We start from the raw sequence: 19,161 nt of genomic DNA, 5'->3' as shown, positions 1-19,161 counted from the left end.
GCTCAGGGCCCAGGAGATCCGATGCCCTTCATCAGCAGCAGCTGGACCCTCGGATGGGATTGCGCTATACCCCTGTCCTGTCCCAGTGGGGCGGCTGGGACAGGAAGTTGTCTTTCCCCCCAAAGGATCCTGCGTGTTATGGGTTGAATTGTGTCCCCGCAAAAGATGTTGGAGTCCTCAATCCCAGTATCTACGGACGTGACCTTGTTTGGAAAGGTCCTTTGCAGATGTGATTAAGATGTTAAGATGAGGTCATTCTGAGTAGGGTGGGCCCTAATCCAATAGGACTGCTGTCATTATAAGAAGAGAAGACGGGGACTTCCCTGGTGGTCGAGTGGTTAAGACTCCGTGCTCCCAATGCAGGGGGCATGGGTTCGATCCCTGGTCGGGGAGCTAAGATCTCACAGGCCGCACAGTGTAGCCAAAAAAAAAGAGGAGAGACAGACACAGACACAGACGCAGGCAGAATGCCCTGTGACACGACAGAGGCAGAGGTTGGAGTGACGTGGCCACAGCCAGGACTGCCGGCCACCACCGGAAGCTGGACGAGGCGGGGAAGGATTCTACCCAGAGTCTCAGAGGCAGCGTGGCCCTGCAGACACCTTGAGTTTGGACTTCTAACCTCCAGAACTGAGAGAGAACACACTTCTGTTGTTTTAAGCCACCCGGTTGGCTGTGGCTCTTCCTTACGGCAGCCAGGAAACGAATCCACCATCTATCGCCACTGATGTCTACCTCACCCTGCTTCCACTTGTCCTGGTAGTGACCACTTCCTTGGGGGCAGGGTCTGGGTCAGCGGGGAGTGAGAGGGGCTTGGCCCCCAGGGGAGAGCTCCTCAGCACCACAGTGAGGGCTTCCCAAACGGATCATGACCCAGGCCCTGGGCAGGGTGGCCAGTGCAGGGCCCCGGGGATGGAGGGAACCCCAGCAGGGACCTCAGGGAGAAGGGACCAGGCAGCCCGGAAAAGTCTAGGAGCCCATTGCCCCCTGACCATCTGACACCGTGGCCTGACTGGGGGTAAAGACATCACTCCCCACCCCCATGTTAACAGGGACTCTCCCACCTGGAATCTTGCATCAAACGAGGAAAAAAAAACACACAGGAGAGGGCCTATTTGCACGTCATCTGTATTGTCACGTGAAGTGCACGTCCGGAACGGCTGACTTGGAAACGACCTATTAGGTCACACGGAGTCCGGCCCCTGGGGGCCAAAGCGGCACCGACGCCCGTGGGCCCTGGGCTTGCCACAGGCGGTGGCGCAGACACCTGGTCTCCCCGGGCGCTGGGGCCCAGCGCTGGGAGAGGGCAGCTCACGCCTCAAGCCCTTCCGCTCCGGGCAGCATCTCCCAAAATGCGCCTGGGGAAATGCGGTTCCCTGGGGGGCGGTTAATAGCTTTTCCTTGAGAAAAGGGTTCTGTAGTCAAATACGTTTAGGAAACATGGATTAAACAAGATTCCATGGAAGCTCTTCTACAGGACTTTGCCTTTACGACAATCCCAGCCCTCGTGAATGTCCAACAGAGTGTGTAGCATTTCCCAAAGTTATTTGACTACAAGACCATTTCTCTCCCCAAAGTGTCTTGTAGGCTGGTGTCCGGTGGGGTACCCTCTGGAAAGCGTTGCCCTAAGCTATCGATGACCGTTAATGGCAATGGCACCTGTGTTGGGTGGTGGGTTGTGGGCATTTCGCTGGTCAGGTGGGCACAGCCAGGAACTCAACAGTCACGATGGTGAAAGGACAAGATGAGACTCGGCCCCTCTCCCGCCATCCTGGTTCTCACCTGGTACCTCCAGAGCAGAAGCGGAGCAGGCCTATCCCCACGGCTGGGCCCCAGCCTGTCTACAGAGGGACTGACTCGGAGTCTGATTGAAGGAGCAGGAGGCACCCAGCATGATGGGAGGGACGTGCCGGTCACTGGTGGGCCCACCTGAGGTCACCAGCCTCCAACCAAGATTGGGGAGATGGGCTGGGGCTGCCTGGTCCCCCCGCCCCTGCCAGCCCTATGTCCTCCTGCTGCCCCTCGGGCCACCCCCGGCCCCGGAGCCGCAGATGAACGGCTCACCAGGCGGAGATGAGCATCTGGCAGGTGTTGGAGGACATCCAGACCAGTTCAACCAGGCGGAACTGGAAGTAGCCGATGATGAAGCCGGAGAGGACATCGGTGATGTGGTGGCGGCCGATCATGACCCGAGACAGGCCCACACAGAGGGCCCAGAGCACCAGCAAGACGCGCAGGGGCACCGCCAGCACCAGGTGGCTGAGGAAGAACTTGGACACCATGGCCGCGCGGCTGGCGTGTCCAGCGGGGAAGGCGTAGATATCCATGGTGAGGTAGTCCAGGGGGCTGGGGCTCGTCTCAAACGGGCCGCGCCGCTTGATGAGCTTCTGCATGCCCGCCACCGTCATGATGTCCAGGAGCAGGGCTGAGGGCAGGAGAGAGAGGCCCCGGAGGCCGTCAGCGCCGCCTCCTGCACGCTCTCCCCCCACTGTTCCCTGGCTTCCTTCACTTGAACCACGCGGACCCGCAAGCAGGGTCCCACCTCGGGGCCTTTGCTTGCGCTGTTCCCTCTACCTGGAAGGCCCTTCCCTGGGATATCCGGAGAGGTAAAAGTGCTGAATGAGAGAGTGGCTATCAGGGGTTTTGTGGGCCACTGTGGGCCCGGCGGAGGATCTCATCCTGACAAACGGGGCCCCGGGCTGGTGGCTTTTCTCAAAGGACTTCACTGAAGCCCCCGCCAGTCCCGAGAACAGGGTGTTACCACCGCCATCTTTTTTAAGTTGAACTGAAATTCACGTAACACACAATTAACTATTTTTAAGTGTACAATTCAGCAGCATTTAGTATATTCACCATGTTGTGCAACCATCACCTCTATCGAGCTCCAAAAAGAAACCCAGTTCCCATCGAACAGTTGGTCCCTGTCCTCCCTCCCCCCAGCCCCTGGCAACCACCAGTCTGCTTTCTGTTTCTATGGATTCGCCTATTCTAGACGTTTCATGTAAGTGGAATCATACAACGTGTGACCTTTTGTGTCAGGCTTCTTTCACGTACCGTAATGTTTTTGAGGCCCATCTATGCTGTAGCAGGTATCAAAACTTCATTCCTTTTTTATGGCTGACTATTATTCCATGGTCTGGACCTGCCACAGTTTGTTTATCCATTCACTGTTGATGGAATCTGGCTTGTCTGTATATTTCGGCTGTTGTGACTAACGCTGCTATGAACGCTTGTGTGCGAGTACTTGTGGAGAACCCGTTTTCCGTTCTTTTGAGCACATCCCTACGGGTGGAGTTGCTCCATCGTGTGTTAACTATGTATAGTTTTTTTTTTTATTTTGGCTGCGCCTCGTGGCTTGCAGGATCTCAGTCCCGCGACCAGGAATTAATTGAACCCGGGCCCTCAGCCGTGAAAGCTCCGTGTCTTAACCACTGGACCGCCAGGGAGTTCCCTATGTAAAGGTTTTTGAGGAGCCACCGAACCGCTCTCCATGGCAGCTGTGCCGTGTCGTCCTCGTTCTACCGAAGACGAGACGAAGCCCTGGAGGTTGGTGCATCCCTGCCTGCCCCTCCTTCTTTCTGGACGTTTCCCTTTCCCTCCCCCTGACTTCTTCTCCGTCATTGCCAGGCCTCAGCCTAAATGTCACACCCGCAGCGAGGCCGTCCCCGCCCTCCAGACACGCCACGCTCTCCTCACGGCACTCACCCAGCCGCAACTAAGGAACCCGCTGGGTGGTGAGAGGTTCGGGGTCAACCCCTCACTTCCTCCCCACCACCATCACTTCACAGAAGGGGGCTCAAGCCAAATCTATTCTGTTCGTAGGCGTATGCCCAGGGCCAGACACAGAACGGCAGTCTCCAAATGTTAGTTGAGTCGCTGGCCTGGGGTGCGGAGCCAGAGTGGGGGGCTCCTTTCCCATTTGGGGAGTTTGGGGGAGACCTGGATCTCTGTCTGTCCTGCCTTCACCACCACCCCCCGCCGCTGTGTGGCCTTGGAGAGGCAGCTCTGCCTCTCTGTGCCGTTAGACGAAGGCCCACGCCAAGGGCCCACTTCCATCCAGCTGATCACAGTGGCATCCGGTCAGCCAAAGTGGGGGCTTGCGAGTGTCACAGAGACCTGGGTTCGAGTCCCAGCCTCGGAGCTTCCTGACTGTGACCTTGGACAAGTCACCTAACTTCCCTCACCCGTAACAAGATATCCCAAACACCTGCCTCCCAGACGGGGTCTGACACGGTGCCTGCAGGGTGACTGACTGTCCTGGGTTTGCCTGGGACACAGGGGTTTCTAGGACATAAGAAGTTCAGGGCTAAAACAGGGAAGTCCCAGCAAACCAGACAAGGTGGTCCCCCCTGGTGCCTGGCACACCAGGAGGGCCAGAGAAGGATGGAGGATTATCACCAAATGACAGTTCAGTGCAGCCTGGCTCTGGGAGCTTTCCTGGAAACTTTACAGGAGACACCGAACTTGTTGGCCTGCAACCACTCAGAAATGAAAACAAACAAAAAAAACAAAAAAGAACTTTTGGGAAAAAAATGACACAGTAGATGTTCACTGTAGAAAATTTGCAAAATAGAAGACAAAAATAAGATTTTAGGGCTTCCCTGGTGGCGCAGTGGTTGAGAATCTGCCTGCCAATGCAGGGGACACGGGTTCGAGCCCTGGTCTGGGAAGATCCCACATGCTGCGGAGCAACTAAGCCCGTGCGCCACAACTACTGAGCCTGCGCGTCTGGAGCCTGTGCCCCACAACAAGAGAGGCCGCGATAGTGAGAGGCCCGCGCAAGGCGATGAAGAGTGGCCCCCGCTTGCCACAACTAGAGAAAGCCCTCACACAGAAACGAAGATCCAACAGAGCCAAAAATAAATAAATTAATTTTAAAAAAAAATAAGATTTTAAATCACCTGTAATCCTGCCACCCAGAGGTAGCCACCTTTCCAGAACCTTCTGTCCATCTATAGAGCGTAGATTTAATAAAAGCTGTAATGTGCTCCACACACAACGTTCTGTAACCTGCTTTTGAAAGTTGCCGGGTCACACCCGCCCCGGACACCCATGGCTGCAGCGTCCGAGGTGCCCTGGCGTATCTACCCGACGGTCCCAGCGTTGGATGTCCAGACTGCTCCCGGGTAACACCGCGCTCCCTGGTCAGTGCAGAACTCTCTTCCTGCCCTCTGCAGGGTTGCTGCTTGCAGTCTGGGCTCCTGGTTTGGGATCTGAAGGCCTGGCGTCCCCAGGGCCTGCCCCTCTCACCAGCCACAGGGCCAGCTGACGTTCGCCCACCCTGGGATGTACCTGACCGGCCAGGGAAGGGGGCAGAAGCAGGAAATGGTGGACGGAGAGGCCGCCAGGCCATGAGGGGAGGAGCCTAAGGGAGGGAGGGAACCTTGTTCCACACCCCGCCCCGTGTTTCCACGGCAACTGGTTCCCAGGAGCCAGGCCTCCCAGCCCGCATGCTGCTGACCCAGGTGGAGGCCAGGCCCAGGCTGGGAGCCATCTGGAGCCTGTGGGGGGGGGGGCGGGGGGGGTCACAGTCCCAGCAGGAGGGAGGGACCAACAGGGCAGGTGGGAGCTGGAGAGAGGTGGCTGCATCTGACCCCAGGGACCCTGAGCCTGAAGGAGAAGCGGCCCAGGGAGGCCCCTCCCTCACCTTGTGACAGGCTCTCTCCACCTGGGAGAGAGAGTTTAAACCTGTTAAACTTGCAGGTTTCAGAGTCACAGGTGGGGTTCAAGCCCCGGTTCCCCTGCTCATTGAGAACAAGTCCCTTCACCTGTCAGAGCCTCCGTCTACCCACCTGTAACAGGGGTTATCACAGGATGAAATGAGCTCCTCAGTGTCTGTGAAGTATTTAGAACGGCCAGGTATGTGGCGGTTGATGCCGTAGCTGCTCTTATTACTCCTAAGCCCCAGCCTGGCCTGACCCAGGTAAGCACCTTAAGGCTTTCAGACCCCGGAGGCTGGGTGTCATCACGCAGGGGCACTGGTGAGAGGGTTTCCTTCTCTGAGGTCTCACCAGGGTCAAAATGATGTGGCCCGAATTCCGAGACCCTCACCACCTGGAGGAAAGTCAGAGCATCCTGGGCCAGCGTCTGGAGGGGGCTAATGGGGACCAGGACCAGGCCCTAAGGTAGATCAAACCATGACGCTAGCCACTGGGAGATGTGCGTCATCTATCTAACTGGTGGCCAAGTTTCTCAGCCGAAAACCAGGGCTCAGCAAGTTGGCAAGTTCCTGCCGATTTAAATCTGCCTTCCCAGACAAGTGTAAACCACAGCAGAGGTGCCCAGAGAAAGCTGCTGGGTTCAGGAGGAAGGCGGGAGGGACGGGCAGCATCGGGTCTCCGTGGGCTGCCCAGGGGGGATGCCGTGCTCAGGGCCTCGCTCCCACGTGCTGGCTGAAGGCAAGGCGGGCTTGTGCTTTGGCCCCCCAGGTGTCCCAGTGCTCCTCGTGGGCTGTCAAGGCCCACAGGCCAAGAGCTGAGCAAGACCCACACCTTTCAAACTTTTTTAGCAGCAAAACATTTTCCCCCAATGTAAGTATACACAGAGACTCAGTATATGAACAGATGAAAGAGGCAGCCCCATGGCTGAAGCTGGGGGGGATGGGGGACCCTCCCCTGCCCCCTCGAGAGGCTTCTGGGGCTGAGGCTTCTGTGTGCCGTGATTTGAGAACCCCACATCTGGGCCTTTGGGAATCTGCTTTTTCTGGCTGGCTCTGTCCCTTGCGGCCATAATGAGGTGGGGACTGCCCCACTGCCCTGGGCCTCTCGGGACCATCGGGTCAGCCTGGCTGTCCAGCTGGCCCGGCCCAGCCTGTGCTTGGTTCATTCATTCACTGGAGCTGCAGGTCTTGGGCCTCGCTGGTTCCTGAGTATGGCAGGCGAGGGCCAGGCCTGGGGCTGGTGAACCAGGCTGGCAGGGTGCCAGGTGGCTTGGGCGGTGAGGGTGGGGAAGATGAGCAGTAGTTACACGGGGGCTCCTTTCAAGGTGTGGCACGCCCACAGCCTCTCCCCACATCACACTGCTGCTGTCTGGTTTTGAGAGTTGGGTGTAGAAGAGGCCATGGGGGGACAGTTCTCCAGCAGAGCTGGTGGCCACCAGGGCCTCGCCGCTCCACTCACAGCCCCCCCTGCAGCACTCCCGCAGGCTGCTCGCACCCCCTCCAGCACCACGGCCATCCCTCGTGTGACTCTGATCCTGACACTGTCAGCACGTAATCTGGGGCCCAGAAATAGAAGCAAATGGCTCCGTCACTCAAGGCTCCGTGAACTCTACACACACGGCCTGTTGAGCTTCCTGACCTACATTCCCTCCTGGAATGGGAGGGAGGCAGGGGGCCCCTGTGGGGAAAGGTCCTCTTGGCAGCAAGCTCAGGGGCCAGAGTCAGGAGGAGCCTAAGCCACGCCACCTGCCCCGACTTGCTGTGTGACCCCAGCTGGTCACCTACCCTCCCTGGGCCTCAGGGCAGAGGCTGTGCACCTGGGCTCCAGGATCAGAGACCGGCCTCAAGGTCGACCGCTTGTGAATTTCATGACCTTGGAACGTCCCTCCCGCTGAGTTCCTCCCTTCGTTGATAAAATGGGGATCATCCCAGAAGCTACTCTGAGGGCCGCCTGGGCTGCAGGGCTGGGCCCCATCACCTCTCACACCTTCCCTCCCAATAATCTCCACTCTCCACCCCTCTCACGGGGCGGGGGCTGAGCTGGCTGAACCCTCCTGGCAGGAAGCACACCCATTCTCAAGGCCCAGCTGTGCTGCCTTGGTGCCCACTATTCTCTCTCAGCCTGGTTGGGGGGCTGCCGGGATGACACCTCGTGGCCCCTCACGCTCAGCTGCTTGCCCTGAGATGCGCTCCATGGGACCAGCTCAGCAGCAGGGCAACGAGGCTGGGCTGGGGGTGGGGGAGGGGTAGCTACGGGCCCTGCAAAGAGCAAAGACAGAGCCGATACCTCTCACTGGCTGGGGCTGGGAGGAGGGGGTCCCAGCTCTACTGGCCTCTGATCCCCCAATTCTGGCCTCTCCGGGAGCTGGGGAACCAGCCCGGTAGTGCTGTAAATCGGTCTAAACTTTCTGAAGGGCGTCTGGCTTCAGACTCAGAAGTCTTTCCAACAGGCCTCCCTTGACTCAGGCCTTCCATCTGTAAGACTATCTCCTTGGGAAGTGATTAGGGATGTACCCCACATCAAGGATGTCCGCTGCAGCGTCCTTTGTAACACTGAAAACCCCAAACCAACCCAATGCCCTTGAGTCGGGGACAGATAGGAGAAACTGCGGCCAAGTCTAAACGGTGGAGCACTCTGGGGCCACTGCGAATGATGAAGCTGACGTGTATTTATAGCCACCGGACGATAGCTATAGGGTTTAAGCGGGAAAGGCCGATGAGCAAACTGGATTTACAGTAGGATGCCGTTCTTGTAAAATAAGACGTTAATGTGTTTATACGCAGAGAAAAAAGTCTGGAAGGCATCACGCTAAATGTTAACAGTGCTTCTAGCTGGGTGGGTTGATGAGGGTGATTTTTGGTGTCTTTCTGTAATTCCGCATTAAAACGTTTCTTACCATGAAGGTGCATGACTTGTGCACATTTGAAAAGAGTTATTTTTACAAAAAGACAAGTATTGCATGATTCTGCGTTTATGAGGTCCCCAAAGTAGGCAGATTCATAGAGACAGAAAGTAGATTAGAGGTTGCCAGGGGCTGGGGAGGGGGGCTGGGGAGTTAGTGTTTAACGGGTGCAGAGTTTCAGTTGGGGAGGATGAAAGAAATTCTGGAGATAGATGGTGGGGACAATTGCACAACGATGTGAATGTACTTAATGCCACTGAACTGGACACTTAGAAATGGTGAAAATGGTGAATTTTATGTCATGTGTATTTTAGCCTGGAGGGGCCATTTCGCTGAGCCCCGCTGAGATGATGAGAAGTGAAGTTGGGGGAAGCGTGGAGAATGTCCTACCTCTGCGGAGCTGCGCTGGTGTCTCCAGCAGGAGGGCTCCTGACCGTGAAGGTTTGGGATCAGTCTAAACATCCATCAATTAGGGACAGGCTACGCAAACCTCCTGGAGGGGTTGTCACCTAAGCTGTCCCCAAGAGCAGGGACCGGTGGGCTGGGGTGGGAGAGCTGACAGAACAGATTATATGGAGGGTGGGTGAGCAGGGGCTGGGGCGGGGAGGGGATGCTGTGAGATGCTTGGGGTGGGCGGGGGCGGCGCTGCCAGGCTGAGGATGCAGGTTCTGGTTTCTGAACCCCTCATGCTTGATGTGAAGGGAGGAGTGGGGGCCGAGATGGGAGGTACATAGCCCAGAAGGCCCAGTAGGGCCATGAGAATGAGGCCAAGCTGGGCAAAACGCCACAGGAGGTCATTTTAGAAGCATATGATACGTTAGTTTGGGCGCAGAGAAAAATCCAGAGGCCCATGACCCAAACTGCAATGGAGGTTATTCCTGGGGAAAGGGCTTAAGGGAAACACTCACTTTTTTCATCACCTGTCGTTGTTTGAATTTTCCTTACCATGAGGATGTATAGGGAAAAGGTGCTCAACATCACTCATCATTAAGGAAGCACAAATCAAAACCACGATGAGATACCACTTTTCACACCCATTAGGATGGCTATTATATAAAAAGAAAAGTGCTGGCAAAGAACATTTGTGGAGAAATTGGAGCCCTTTTGCACTGCTGGTGGGAATGTAAAATGGTGCAGCTGCTGTGGAAAATAGTCTGGGGGTTCCTCAAAAAATTAAACATAGGATCCAGCAATTCCATCCTGGTTCTATACCCAAAAGAAGTGAGAGCAGGGACTTGAACAGATATTTGTACACCCATGTTCATAGCAGCATTACTCACAATAGCCAGAAGGTAGATGATGGATAAACAAAATGTGGTCTGTCCATACCATGGAGTATTACTCAGCCTTAAAAAAGAAGGAAATGCTGATACCTGCTACAACATGGATGAACCTCGAGGACAGGCTGCTCAGTGAAGTAAGTCAGACATTAAAAGACAAATACTGTATCATGCTATTGATATGAGGTCCCTAGACTCGTCAGATTCAGAGAAACAGAAAGCAGAATGGTGGGTGCTGGGGGCTGTGGGGAGGGGGAGGGGGATTTAGTGTTTAATGGGAGCCGAGTTTCAGTTTGGGAAGATGGAAAAGTTCCGGCAATGTGAATGTACTTAATGCTAGTATACACTTAAAAATGGTTAAAATGGTAAGTTTTATGTTATGTCTATTTAACCAAAATTAAAAAAATGACATAGAAAAAAAAAGAATGTATAGTTTTTATGATCAGGGACATTTCAATAAAGATTCTTTTATAGATCATGGAAATAAGACATGGAAGCCATTTTCCACCGAGGACAGGCCCACGGGGGAACCGGGATGGGCTTGGTGAGTGGGGATGGCCTGGGTCCCCTGTCACCTGGCCTCCTTTGGGATCATCAAGTCGGGTGTTGCAGGGGAAGGACAAAGGAGGGGATCAGGTCATCTCACAGGTGCCTAGAGCTTGGAGGGGACCTGGAGGGACCCTGGACCTGGGACTTCTTTTGATGGTGGCAATGGTGATGAGGATGGTGATGATCATTGATGCCCAAGCATCAACTGGCATTCGTATGAGCCATGCACTTCCGTGTGATGCTTCAGGGAAGTGTCCCAGCCACCCACTAGACAGATGAGGAAAATGAGGCTCAGAGAGGCAAAGTCATTTGCCCTGGTTCCCACAGCTGGGCCGGGATTTGCACCCAGGTCCGGCCAACTCTGGAGCCAAGCTTGTGCCAGCTGCTAAGATCCCTTCTGGCTTTGACGTTTCCAGAGTCTAGGCAGCACAGCACACCCTTGGGGAGGAACGCAGGGAGCAGAGCAGAGAACCTCCTCCTGGCCCACCTGGGACTCTTCCCGGGTCCAGTGTCTGGAGCTCCATTTCCCGAGGCTCCTGAGTTTTCCGCTTTGGGGCCAAGGAGAGCCCAAGTCCCAGGTGTATAGGGGAAGGGCTCTGCCCTCAGGACTCTGCTGGGTGCCCTGGTGCTCAGAGCAGGGAAGGCAGGACCAGGCAAGGCCCCCTCATCCCTCAGGGCCCTGCAGCTTCCACGTCTGCCTGCCACCCACTGTGCTATGTGCTTTACCAGCTCCCCCTGAACCCCCACCACAGTCCTGAAGCCCCAGGTCCAGATCAGGAAACTGAAGCTCAGGGATGGGAACTGACTTGCCCAGATCGAGTGCGGGTCAGAGTGAGGACCAGGACAAAGTCCATTCGAACCTCAGAGCTCCAGGATTGAAAGGCCCCCCCAGGCCCCCAAAGACTGAAGAACAGACAGATCCGTGCAGTTTGCGCTCCACGGACGGTCTTTCTTCCCTGGCCAGAGAGTGGTGTGGGCAGCTCCTCCTGGCGGGTCGGGTCAGAGCTGTGGGATTAACGCGCCTTGGCTATTTGCTGCAGTTTACTGGGTCCACATCCCCACGAAATGCCCCAGGCCCACAGACCACCCTGCCTGCTCTGAGCAGCTGCTCTGTGCCAGGCTCTTATCTCTCTGTCATGTCGGTACCTGGATGTGCCAGCAAAGGTGCTGGTAAAACAGGAAACTCTTCCCAGATGCCTCCTCGCTACGCACAAGCTTCAGCGTGGATTGGGCGGTCAGCCCGACCTGCAGACGGACGGTGGGGGGAGGGCAAGCGGTCTGCAGCCTGGAGGACTGGGATTTGGTTCCCAGATCTACCACTTACGGGCACGTGGGGGTGGGCAAGTCCCTTGACCCCTCTGAGCCTCAGTTACCTCTGTAAAGTGGGTGCATTAAGAGTTACATTACACGGTCATTAAAAAGAGTTAAAAATCATGAAATACAGGACATTCATGGCATAGTACTTGGTACATAGTGAAGCTCAATAAATGATGATTTTAAAAACTTAGACATGGCTGTCCTTCTTATTCAAGAAGGGAGGCACCTCGAACCTTGCTCTTCATCCTATGAAGCAAACTCCTTTGTGTCCACAGAATCTGGTTGCTGGAAAGAGCCAGAAGCCTCATCTTAACAAATTGTTAAGATGTTAAGAGTTGTTCCCAGCTCTGGTCCTGGCCCCATCAATGACTAGCTACGTGGCTGTGGACAAATCATCTCCCTGTAGAAGTGGTGATGTGGTTTATGCAAAGCCAGGCACGTAGTAAGCGCTGAGCAAATTACGAACACAGCTTCACCACCTCCATCATCTTACGCGGAAGGAATGTGCAGATGGGGTCCAGGGAGCAGGGTTGAGAGGGAGGCTCAAGGATGCTTTCCCACCCCCATCCTTGGACACCTGACCCCCAACACAGTTTTCTTGAGCTACTGCTCTGTGTCAGGCTGCAGCGGGCACCGGGGAAACTGTGGGTAATGAGACTAGGGTTCTGCCCCCCGACAAACACCCGGCCCAGCACCTGGGCCACCTTGCTCTGTCCCTCTGTCTCAAGCCCAGGGCACGTTGCCTGAAAAGAGCCCAGGCCTGGATGTCAGGTGCAAATCTTCAGACCTGGTGCAAATCTCCAGCCCTGAAGCTTTGGCCAGGTTGCTTTATTTACAGGAGCCTCAGTTTCCTAATCTGTAAAGTGGGAATGGTAATAGCACCAGTCACATGGGACTGTTTATTTGGCACAATAACAAGTAATGTAAATCATTTAGGAATGAGAACAAGAAAACGATGATGGTACCAGACCCAGCTACCTCCTGCACGAGCATCTGCTGTTTTCCCCTCCCTGCATCCCACCCACAGAGTGTCCACCCCAGACATCCCACCCACAGAGTGTCCACCCCAGCTGCTCTGAGACCTGAGTGGGGGGCCACACTTTACTGCAACTTCCCCTGGGATGGCAGTTCTCAGTGGCCCAACACACACCCCTTTGGAAGTGGGACCCCTTGTCAGTGTTTGCTTAGCCTGAGCCATCCCTCCCGCCCCAAATCGTGGCTGTGCTGGGAAGGGCCAGGAGATCAACATGGCCCACCGTGGAGGGTGGCAGCAGAGGGTCCCCGAGCACCTGGGGGATCTGGAAGTGGCTGCAGTGTGGGCCGCATGGGGGCTGGGCATCACCTCCTGGGTAGAGGGGAAGGCCTGCTTTCCACATGGCGCCCACGTGACACTTGGCACAGGGCAGAGCTCAACTGAAAGACGCTGGTGACAAAGACTTCGCAAAAACAAACCAAAGCTCACCAGGCCCTCCTCTCCTCCAGCGACTCACCCAGGGAAGCAGCAGGTAAGGACTCCAGGAGGCCACGAGTGGGTGGGAGCCCCAGACTGGACCCCTGCACCCCCAGGCCCTGTGGGAGGATCCTGGGCTGCTTGCAGGGTCCCTGAGCCAAGCAGGGGGTTGATGGGAGCAGCTCACAAGTGCTGCCTGCAAGCAGCCTAGGAACTCAAGGACCCCAACCCATGGGATGGCGTGTTACAGGGTTAGACACCCCACTGCAGAGCACCCGCCAGACTCCTGGCCACTTCCCTCGAGGCCACGGCCTCCAGCACCCCTGTTCAAGCTGCTTCTGGGGCGGCGGTACACTTTCCCCAGAGCAGGGCCCTTCCTCAGAAGTTCCCGCTGGGGCCCCGCATTCTCAAGGCCCTCACTTCGCAGGGGGCTGTCATCTGGGCATCCTCAGCTCTCTCCTCCCCAAGCCGGAGGCTTGCCTGTTTCTGGGGCACCCTCCCTGCCTAACCTCATTAAATTGTTCCAGTCGGTTTCTGAGGGCCCCGCTGGTCCTGCTGGGGTGGGCTCCCTCCCCGGGCCTGGCGGGGTGGGTGGTGGACGGCGGGCACACTCACCCAGAAGTAGGTTCATGAGCACCTCCTGGCCGGCCAGCGTGCTGCTCTTCACCAGGCAGAGGATGGTACCCCCGATCCAGGGGATGCCGTGGCCCGTGATGCCAATGAGCTTGACCATGGAGCGGGCGCTGGCCCAGGACGCAGCCCGGCCGGCGCACACCCCCAGGCGCTTGGACATGCAGATGTCAATGGCCAGCAGGGAGTTGAAGGCGATGCCCTTGAAGGAGGGGTTCAGCTGCATGCAGTCCTCCTCGGGCAGCTGCTGAGACTGGCGCCGCTCGCGGGCCCCATCGCCAGGGCACGAGGGCTGTGCCGAGGCGCCCGAGGCCTTCCTGCCCGCGCTGCGGGGCTCCGGCGCCCCCTTGGGGGGCTGGTTCAGCGACAGGAACTCGGCCCGGTTGAGGACGTTGTTGCGGTCCCGGGCCCGGGCCCGGCTCTGGGCGCCAGGCATGGTGACAGTCACCCAGCCTGGCTGTGAGGCCCTTCTCTCCAAAGACGGAAGCCTGGAGCCTCCCCTGCTCCCGGCCTCCCCTCCTGCTCTGCGGCAGCTGTTAAATATAGAGTGCGGGACTGCACATGGCTGTTTACCTCCGGCTGCCACCAGGCTCCCAGGGAACGTCAGTGCCAGCTGGGCAGCCAATCGAGCCCCCCAGTGCGGGCCAGCGCCAGCGGAGCCACCCAGGAGGTGGACACGGCCACAGCTGCAGCCTGGCTGCCTCGGGCCTGGGCTATTTAAATCTTCCAATGGCTCGCTCCCGGGGTTTGGGGGACTCTGGGAAATGTAGTCCTCCTGCTGCTCTGGCCTCGGCTGTGCCCAGGCCAGAGGCCCAGATCGGGGCCCCCCGACTCAGCCCTGGTTTGACCAGCTTCCTTCTGAGCAGGCCAGACCCCTGTGAGCCAGGCCCGCCTGACCCACTGGCCTGGACAGCTTGGACCTGGTCCCATGGGCTAGACGGTGGAGCCCAGGCCAAAGGCCTCTCCGGACACCAGATGGAGTGAATGACGTCACTGAAAGCATCACCCTGGGTCCACTGGGGCTGGGCCCAGCCCCTCCCCTCTGTGACAGCATTTCATTAAGCTGGCAGGCTGGGCTTTTTTATTTTCAATCAGTCTTGAATTGGGCTTCAGTGCATGACCGTTCAATCAAATGGCAATCTGTAAGATTCGATTTCCATTAGAGGGAGGGGTAATTAATTGGTTGGTAATGGATCTGCCCCTCGGAGGTGGCCTCCACTGCCCGGAAGCTTTGAGAAGGACAGGATCACTAAAGCAGCTTCAGGCAACCCGTAACTAGTTCCCGAGCTCCTGGACCTGTGCTAGGTGCCTGGAACACCGCAGCGAATGGAACACATTGCGTGCGTCCCCTTCCCCGGGAAGCTCATAGTTCAGCGGGGATTAAACGAATGACATGTGTGAATGATTGCAAGCGTGCAGACGTGTTGCAGGATCATAGAACAGGGCTCCGGGCCCGGCCTGGGAGTTGTGGAGGGCTTTCCCCCGGAAGGAAAGGCAGGTGAGATTTCCTGGGCAAGGGAGAGCCTACCTCCTGCCCTCCTGTGAGGTCTGGGGGCCCGTGTGGTAGTACATGGACTGAGGGGGCGAGAGAGGCTGCAGACCCAGAAAGGGGCAGTCCACGAGGGCCCAGACGAGGATTTGGGGTTTGAGTCTGGCCTCCCTGACTGCAGGAACCCAAAGTCTCCACAGCCCTTTCAGGGCTGACTGGGCCTGGGCTCAAGGGGAAGCCACTGGTCTAGGGCAAGCAGCAGAGTCAGGGGTGAATGCCCTGGTCTCATGATTCACGGCACCCAAGGCCTGTCTGCCCAGCTGGGATGAAGGCAGGAGTCCTTCCAAGCATGGAGACCCCCATGAAGCCCCAGGCCCACCCCACAGCCTCCCAGGGACCAGGTCCGGAGCCTCCCAAGGACACGAAGCTGCCTGGGGTGGGAGTGAGTGCTCTGTGGTCACAGGGGACCAGGCTGGGGGCTCCAGAGTCCGAAAGATGAGGAATGACCTGGGGCTCTGCCACCAACTAGCTGTGGGAACTCAAGCAAGTCACTTGGTTTCTCTGGGCCTAGTTTTCTCCTCTTGTAACATGGGAACACTAGTGTCCACCTTCCAAGAGCTGTTGTGAAGTCAGTGAGATGATGTTTGTAAAATGCTGAGAAGGGTCCCTGCCACATAGTGAGCCTTTAAGCCTATGGGTTAGGAATTGATCCTATTTAACAAACAAGGCAAAGTCCTCTCTCCCTCTGAGTGCCCCCTTCAGAAGGACTCACCCCCAAGGTCTGGCCCCGACTCCATACCTGGCTGGTGTGAAGCCAGACACCAAGAACCCTCAGTCTGGGGTTCCTTGTGGACTCCCTGGTACTTCTCTTCCACAGTGTTCCCCTCAGAACATGCACCCACAGAGAAGGACGTCTCAGACTGTGTCACATCCCTCCCTCTCGGGTGTGGCCATAATGACCTGTGCTGCCTCATCCTGGACCCTGGACAGATGCACATGAAGATGTGCACAGAATGCATGGGTAGTGGGCAGTGTACTGTGCTCTCTATTTGCTTTAGCTTATTGACACCATATAACCAACCTTCCTGTGAAGTCAAGATATCATCCCCACTTTCCAGACAAGGAAGCTGAGGCTCAGAGGAGTGAAACCCAAAAGAGGTGAGGCCCAACACCCAAGAAGTCCCTGGGGTGGGATACAAGGGCCTCCAGACTCAGATGCCTCAGACCACAGGGACCTGGATGTGCCCGCTTAGCTGTCCACCAGGGCACTCACCCCACTCTCCCTGGGTGGGGCCCGTGACCTGGGCTGACCTCAGGAGGGGAGGAGGAGCCCAGCCCAGATAGGGGCTATTAATACCCAGAGGCCTGTGTCAGCACCTTGGCCTGGCAAGAGCTGCTGGCAGGTTCTGAGGGCTACAATGGGCTCCATGCTGGGGAGGGCCATGGAATCCGATTGGACTTTGGCCCAGGAGTGGTGAAAAGTGGGCTCTGGGCTGGGACAACCCTGGGTTCAAACCCCTCAGCAACCTCTACCTTAGTGACCTCAGGCAAGTCCTGCTAGCACTCCTGGCCTCTGTTTCCCCCTCAGGGGGCTGGTGAGAGCCACTCACTCAGACTGAGACCTTCTCCTCCATCTGTAAGTTAGGGTGACCTTGTTCACATCCTCAGACAGCTGAGAAGCAGGCACCATCCCTTTATGAGCACCTACCATAGCCCACACAGTCCCACTTCTCAAGAGTCTTAGAATTCATTCATTCATTGAATTGGTGCTTTCATTGATCTCTTCCTGCAGTTTAGTCGGGGAGATAGGATACACACCCATGAGATAGCTAGCCAGTTTATAAAACAATATACTTTTACCAATAGCCTTATTTTTTTCTTACTGTCAAAATGTTATAGTCTTACTGCAATAAATTCAATAAATACAGATGATCTAGATATAATCCTACTGCCTGGAGACCATCACTGTTAACATGATGGTGGTCAGGTTATAAAGGGATTCTCACTTGTCTCATTTCCAATTACTGAAATGTTTTATGACAACCAAGTATTACTTTAATAATCAGAAAGAATATCTATTAAACAAACTATACCTATGTATATTATATATATAAAGAAATATGCTTTTAAAATATGATTGTATTATATACCCTTTAAAAAATAACCTCCCCTTTTCACTTAACAATATAAACCTGCCGGGACTTCCCTGGTGGCACAGTGGTTAAGAATCTGCCTGCCAATGCAGGGGACATGGGTTCGATCCCTGGTCCTGGAAGATCCCACATGCTGCGGAGCAACTAAGCCCGTGCGCCACAACTACTGAGCCTGCGCTCTAGAACCCATGAGCCACAACTCCTGAGCCCGTGAGCCACAACTACTGAAGCCCACATGCCTAGCGCCTACGCTCTGCAACAAGAGAAGCCACCACAATGAGAAGCCCACGCACCGCAACGAAGAGTAGCCCCTGCTCGCCGCAACTAGAGAAAGCCCGCGCGCAGCAACGAAGACGCAACGCAGCCAAAAATAAATAAATAAAATAAATAGATTTATGAAAAAGAAAAAAAAAGACCCAATGCAGCCAAAAATAAATAAATAAATAAAAAATACATAAACCTGGCAATGTCTCCATGACAACCCATTATTTTTTGATGACTGCTTGGCATTTTGTCATGTGGATGGGCCATCCTTTATGTAAGCAATTCCCTATTATTAGACATGTAGGTTGTTTGCATTTTGTGACGATTCGGAACTGTTATGGCATAGCTATCCTTATATATACACTCCTGTGCACTACAGCAGAATATAAATAAGGGGTTAAAGCGGCAAGTACCAAATAGAAGTGTGCTGAGATACATCCCCATGAAGTCCAGTGGGTCGTCCTGAGCCACCTACTGCAGTGCCTAGACCTGGAAGAGCAGCACAGGGTCGGAGACACTTCTAGCCGACATGGCAAGTCTAACCACACTTTTCCTGTGTTAGAGTTGAGGAAGAGAAGGCTAGAGTGGTGACATCACCTGTGAGGCCACAGAGCTGGTCAAGCAAGGCCAGAGTTAGGATGTGGGCTGGCTGGTCCCTGTAACTCTGGGCCTGTGGGCTGTCTTCCTGGCCATGTGTCCCACAGCTTCTCCGCTCCCTGCCTGCTTGACCTCATCTTTCACTCACTCATTCGCTCACTCACTCCTGGAACACTTTTTAAAAAACATTATTTATTTATTTATTTATTTATTTTTTGGCCACGCGGCACGTGGGATCTTAGTTCCCCGACCAGGGATCGAACCCACGCCCCCTGCACTGAGTCTTAACCACTGGACCACTGGAGGTCCCTGGAAAACTTTTTGAGGTCTGCTGTGTGCCAGGCCCTCTCCCCATGCAAGGACCAGTGGGAAGTACAAAGATGGCTCTGAGGCGGCCCCATGCGTGCAGACCACCTGGCCTGCCCTGAATCATTGCCCCACCTGGCCCTAGGTCCACATAACCTCCCTATTCTAGCACTGTCCATTGTTGAGAGAGGGGGGTGGTACGCAGTGAAGTGACTCAGGACTCAGTCTAAAGCCCTTGCCCCAAGCATTTGGATACACTGCCTGTCACTTGAAAGCAGGAGAGGTTTTCTGGCAGCATCCTGGGACCTAGAGCCATTTGTACATTGTAGTCACTTGTTATTTGTTGTCTTTAAATGTTTAAGAAAGACTGACTACTACTATTGAGCATATTTATCATTAACTTGTACTTAACACCGCTCCGTGCCAGACTCAGAGATACGTGTGTCTCAACTGTCACCGCAACTTCATAGACGGGCTTTTAGTCCCCATGGTACACATGAGAACACCAAGCTCAGAGGTTAAGGGATTCTCTCTGGACCATGGAGTCAGCCAGCGAGGTACTCC

At 55.5% G+C, this 19,161-nt stretch overlaps 1 protein-coding gene and 1 long non-coding RNA gene across 4 annotated transcripts; one reads left to right on the top strand and one right to left on the bottom strand.

Annotated features, from left to right (window-relative positions):
• Nucleotides 1-1,112: 1,112 nt before the first annotated feature.
• PLPP7 (phospholipid phosphatase 7 (inactive)) lies at nucleotides 1,113-14,736 on the bottom strand. Of its 3 annotated transcripts, XR_009008744.1 has the most exons (3): nucleotides 13,774-14,732; nucleotides 11,538-11,636; nucleotides 2,295-2,425 (listed from the first exon to the last, which is right to left on the bottom strand). XR_009008744.1 is itself a non-coding variant. In XM_007194487.3 (2 exons), the coding sequence occupies exons 1-2, from the start codon at nucleotides 14,222-14,224 to the stop codon at nucleotides 2,061-2,063; spliced, it is 816 nt and encodes a 271-aa protein (XP_007194549.1). In that variant the 5' UTR covers nucleotides 14,225-14,514; the 3' UTR covers nucleotides 1,113-2,060. The 3 variants fall into 3 exon arrangements, 2 of the variants coding, with proteins under 2 accessions (XP_007194549.1, XP_057405232.1); XM_007194487.3 differs by lacking the exon at nucleotides 11,538-11,636 and having other exon boundaries at nucleotides 1,113-2,425; nucleotides 13,774-14,514; XM_057549249.1 differs by lacking the exons at nucleotides 2,295-2,425; nucleotides 11,538-11,636 and adding an exon at nucleotides 11,666-11,766 and having other exon boundaries at nucleotides 13,774-14,736.
• Nucleotides 13,113-17,883, top strand: LOC103020671 (uncharacterized). Its single transcript, XR_452188.2, has 3 exons — nucleotides 13,113-13,213; nucleotides 16,155-16,435; nucleotides 17,523-17,883. It is a non-coding gene; the product is annotated as an uncharacterized LOC103020671 (long non-coding RNA).
• Nucleotides 17,884-19,161: the final 1,278 nt, after the last annotated feature.

Source organism: Balaenoptera acutorostrata, chromosome 6 (assembly GCF_949987535.1).
Source record: "Balaenoptera acutorostrata chromosome 6, mBalAcu1.1, whole genome shotgun sequence".
In the NCBI taxonomy this organism is placed as follows: domain Eukaryota; kingdom Metazoa; phylum Chordata; class Mammalia; order Artiodactyla; family Balaenopteridae; genus Balaenoptera; species Balaenoptera acutorostrata.
This window is presented reverse-complemented; position numbering and strand designations above follow the sequence as displayed.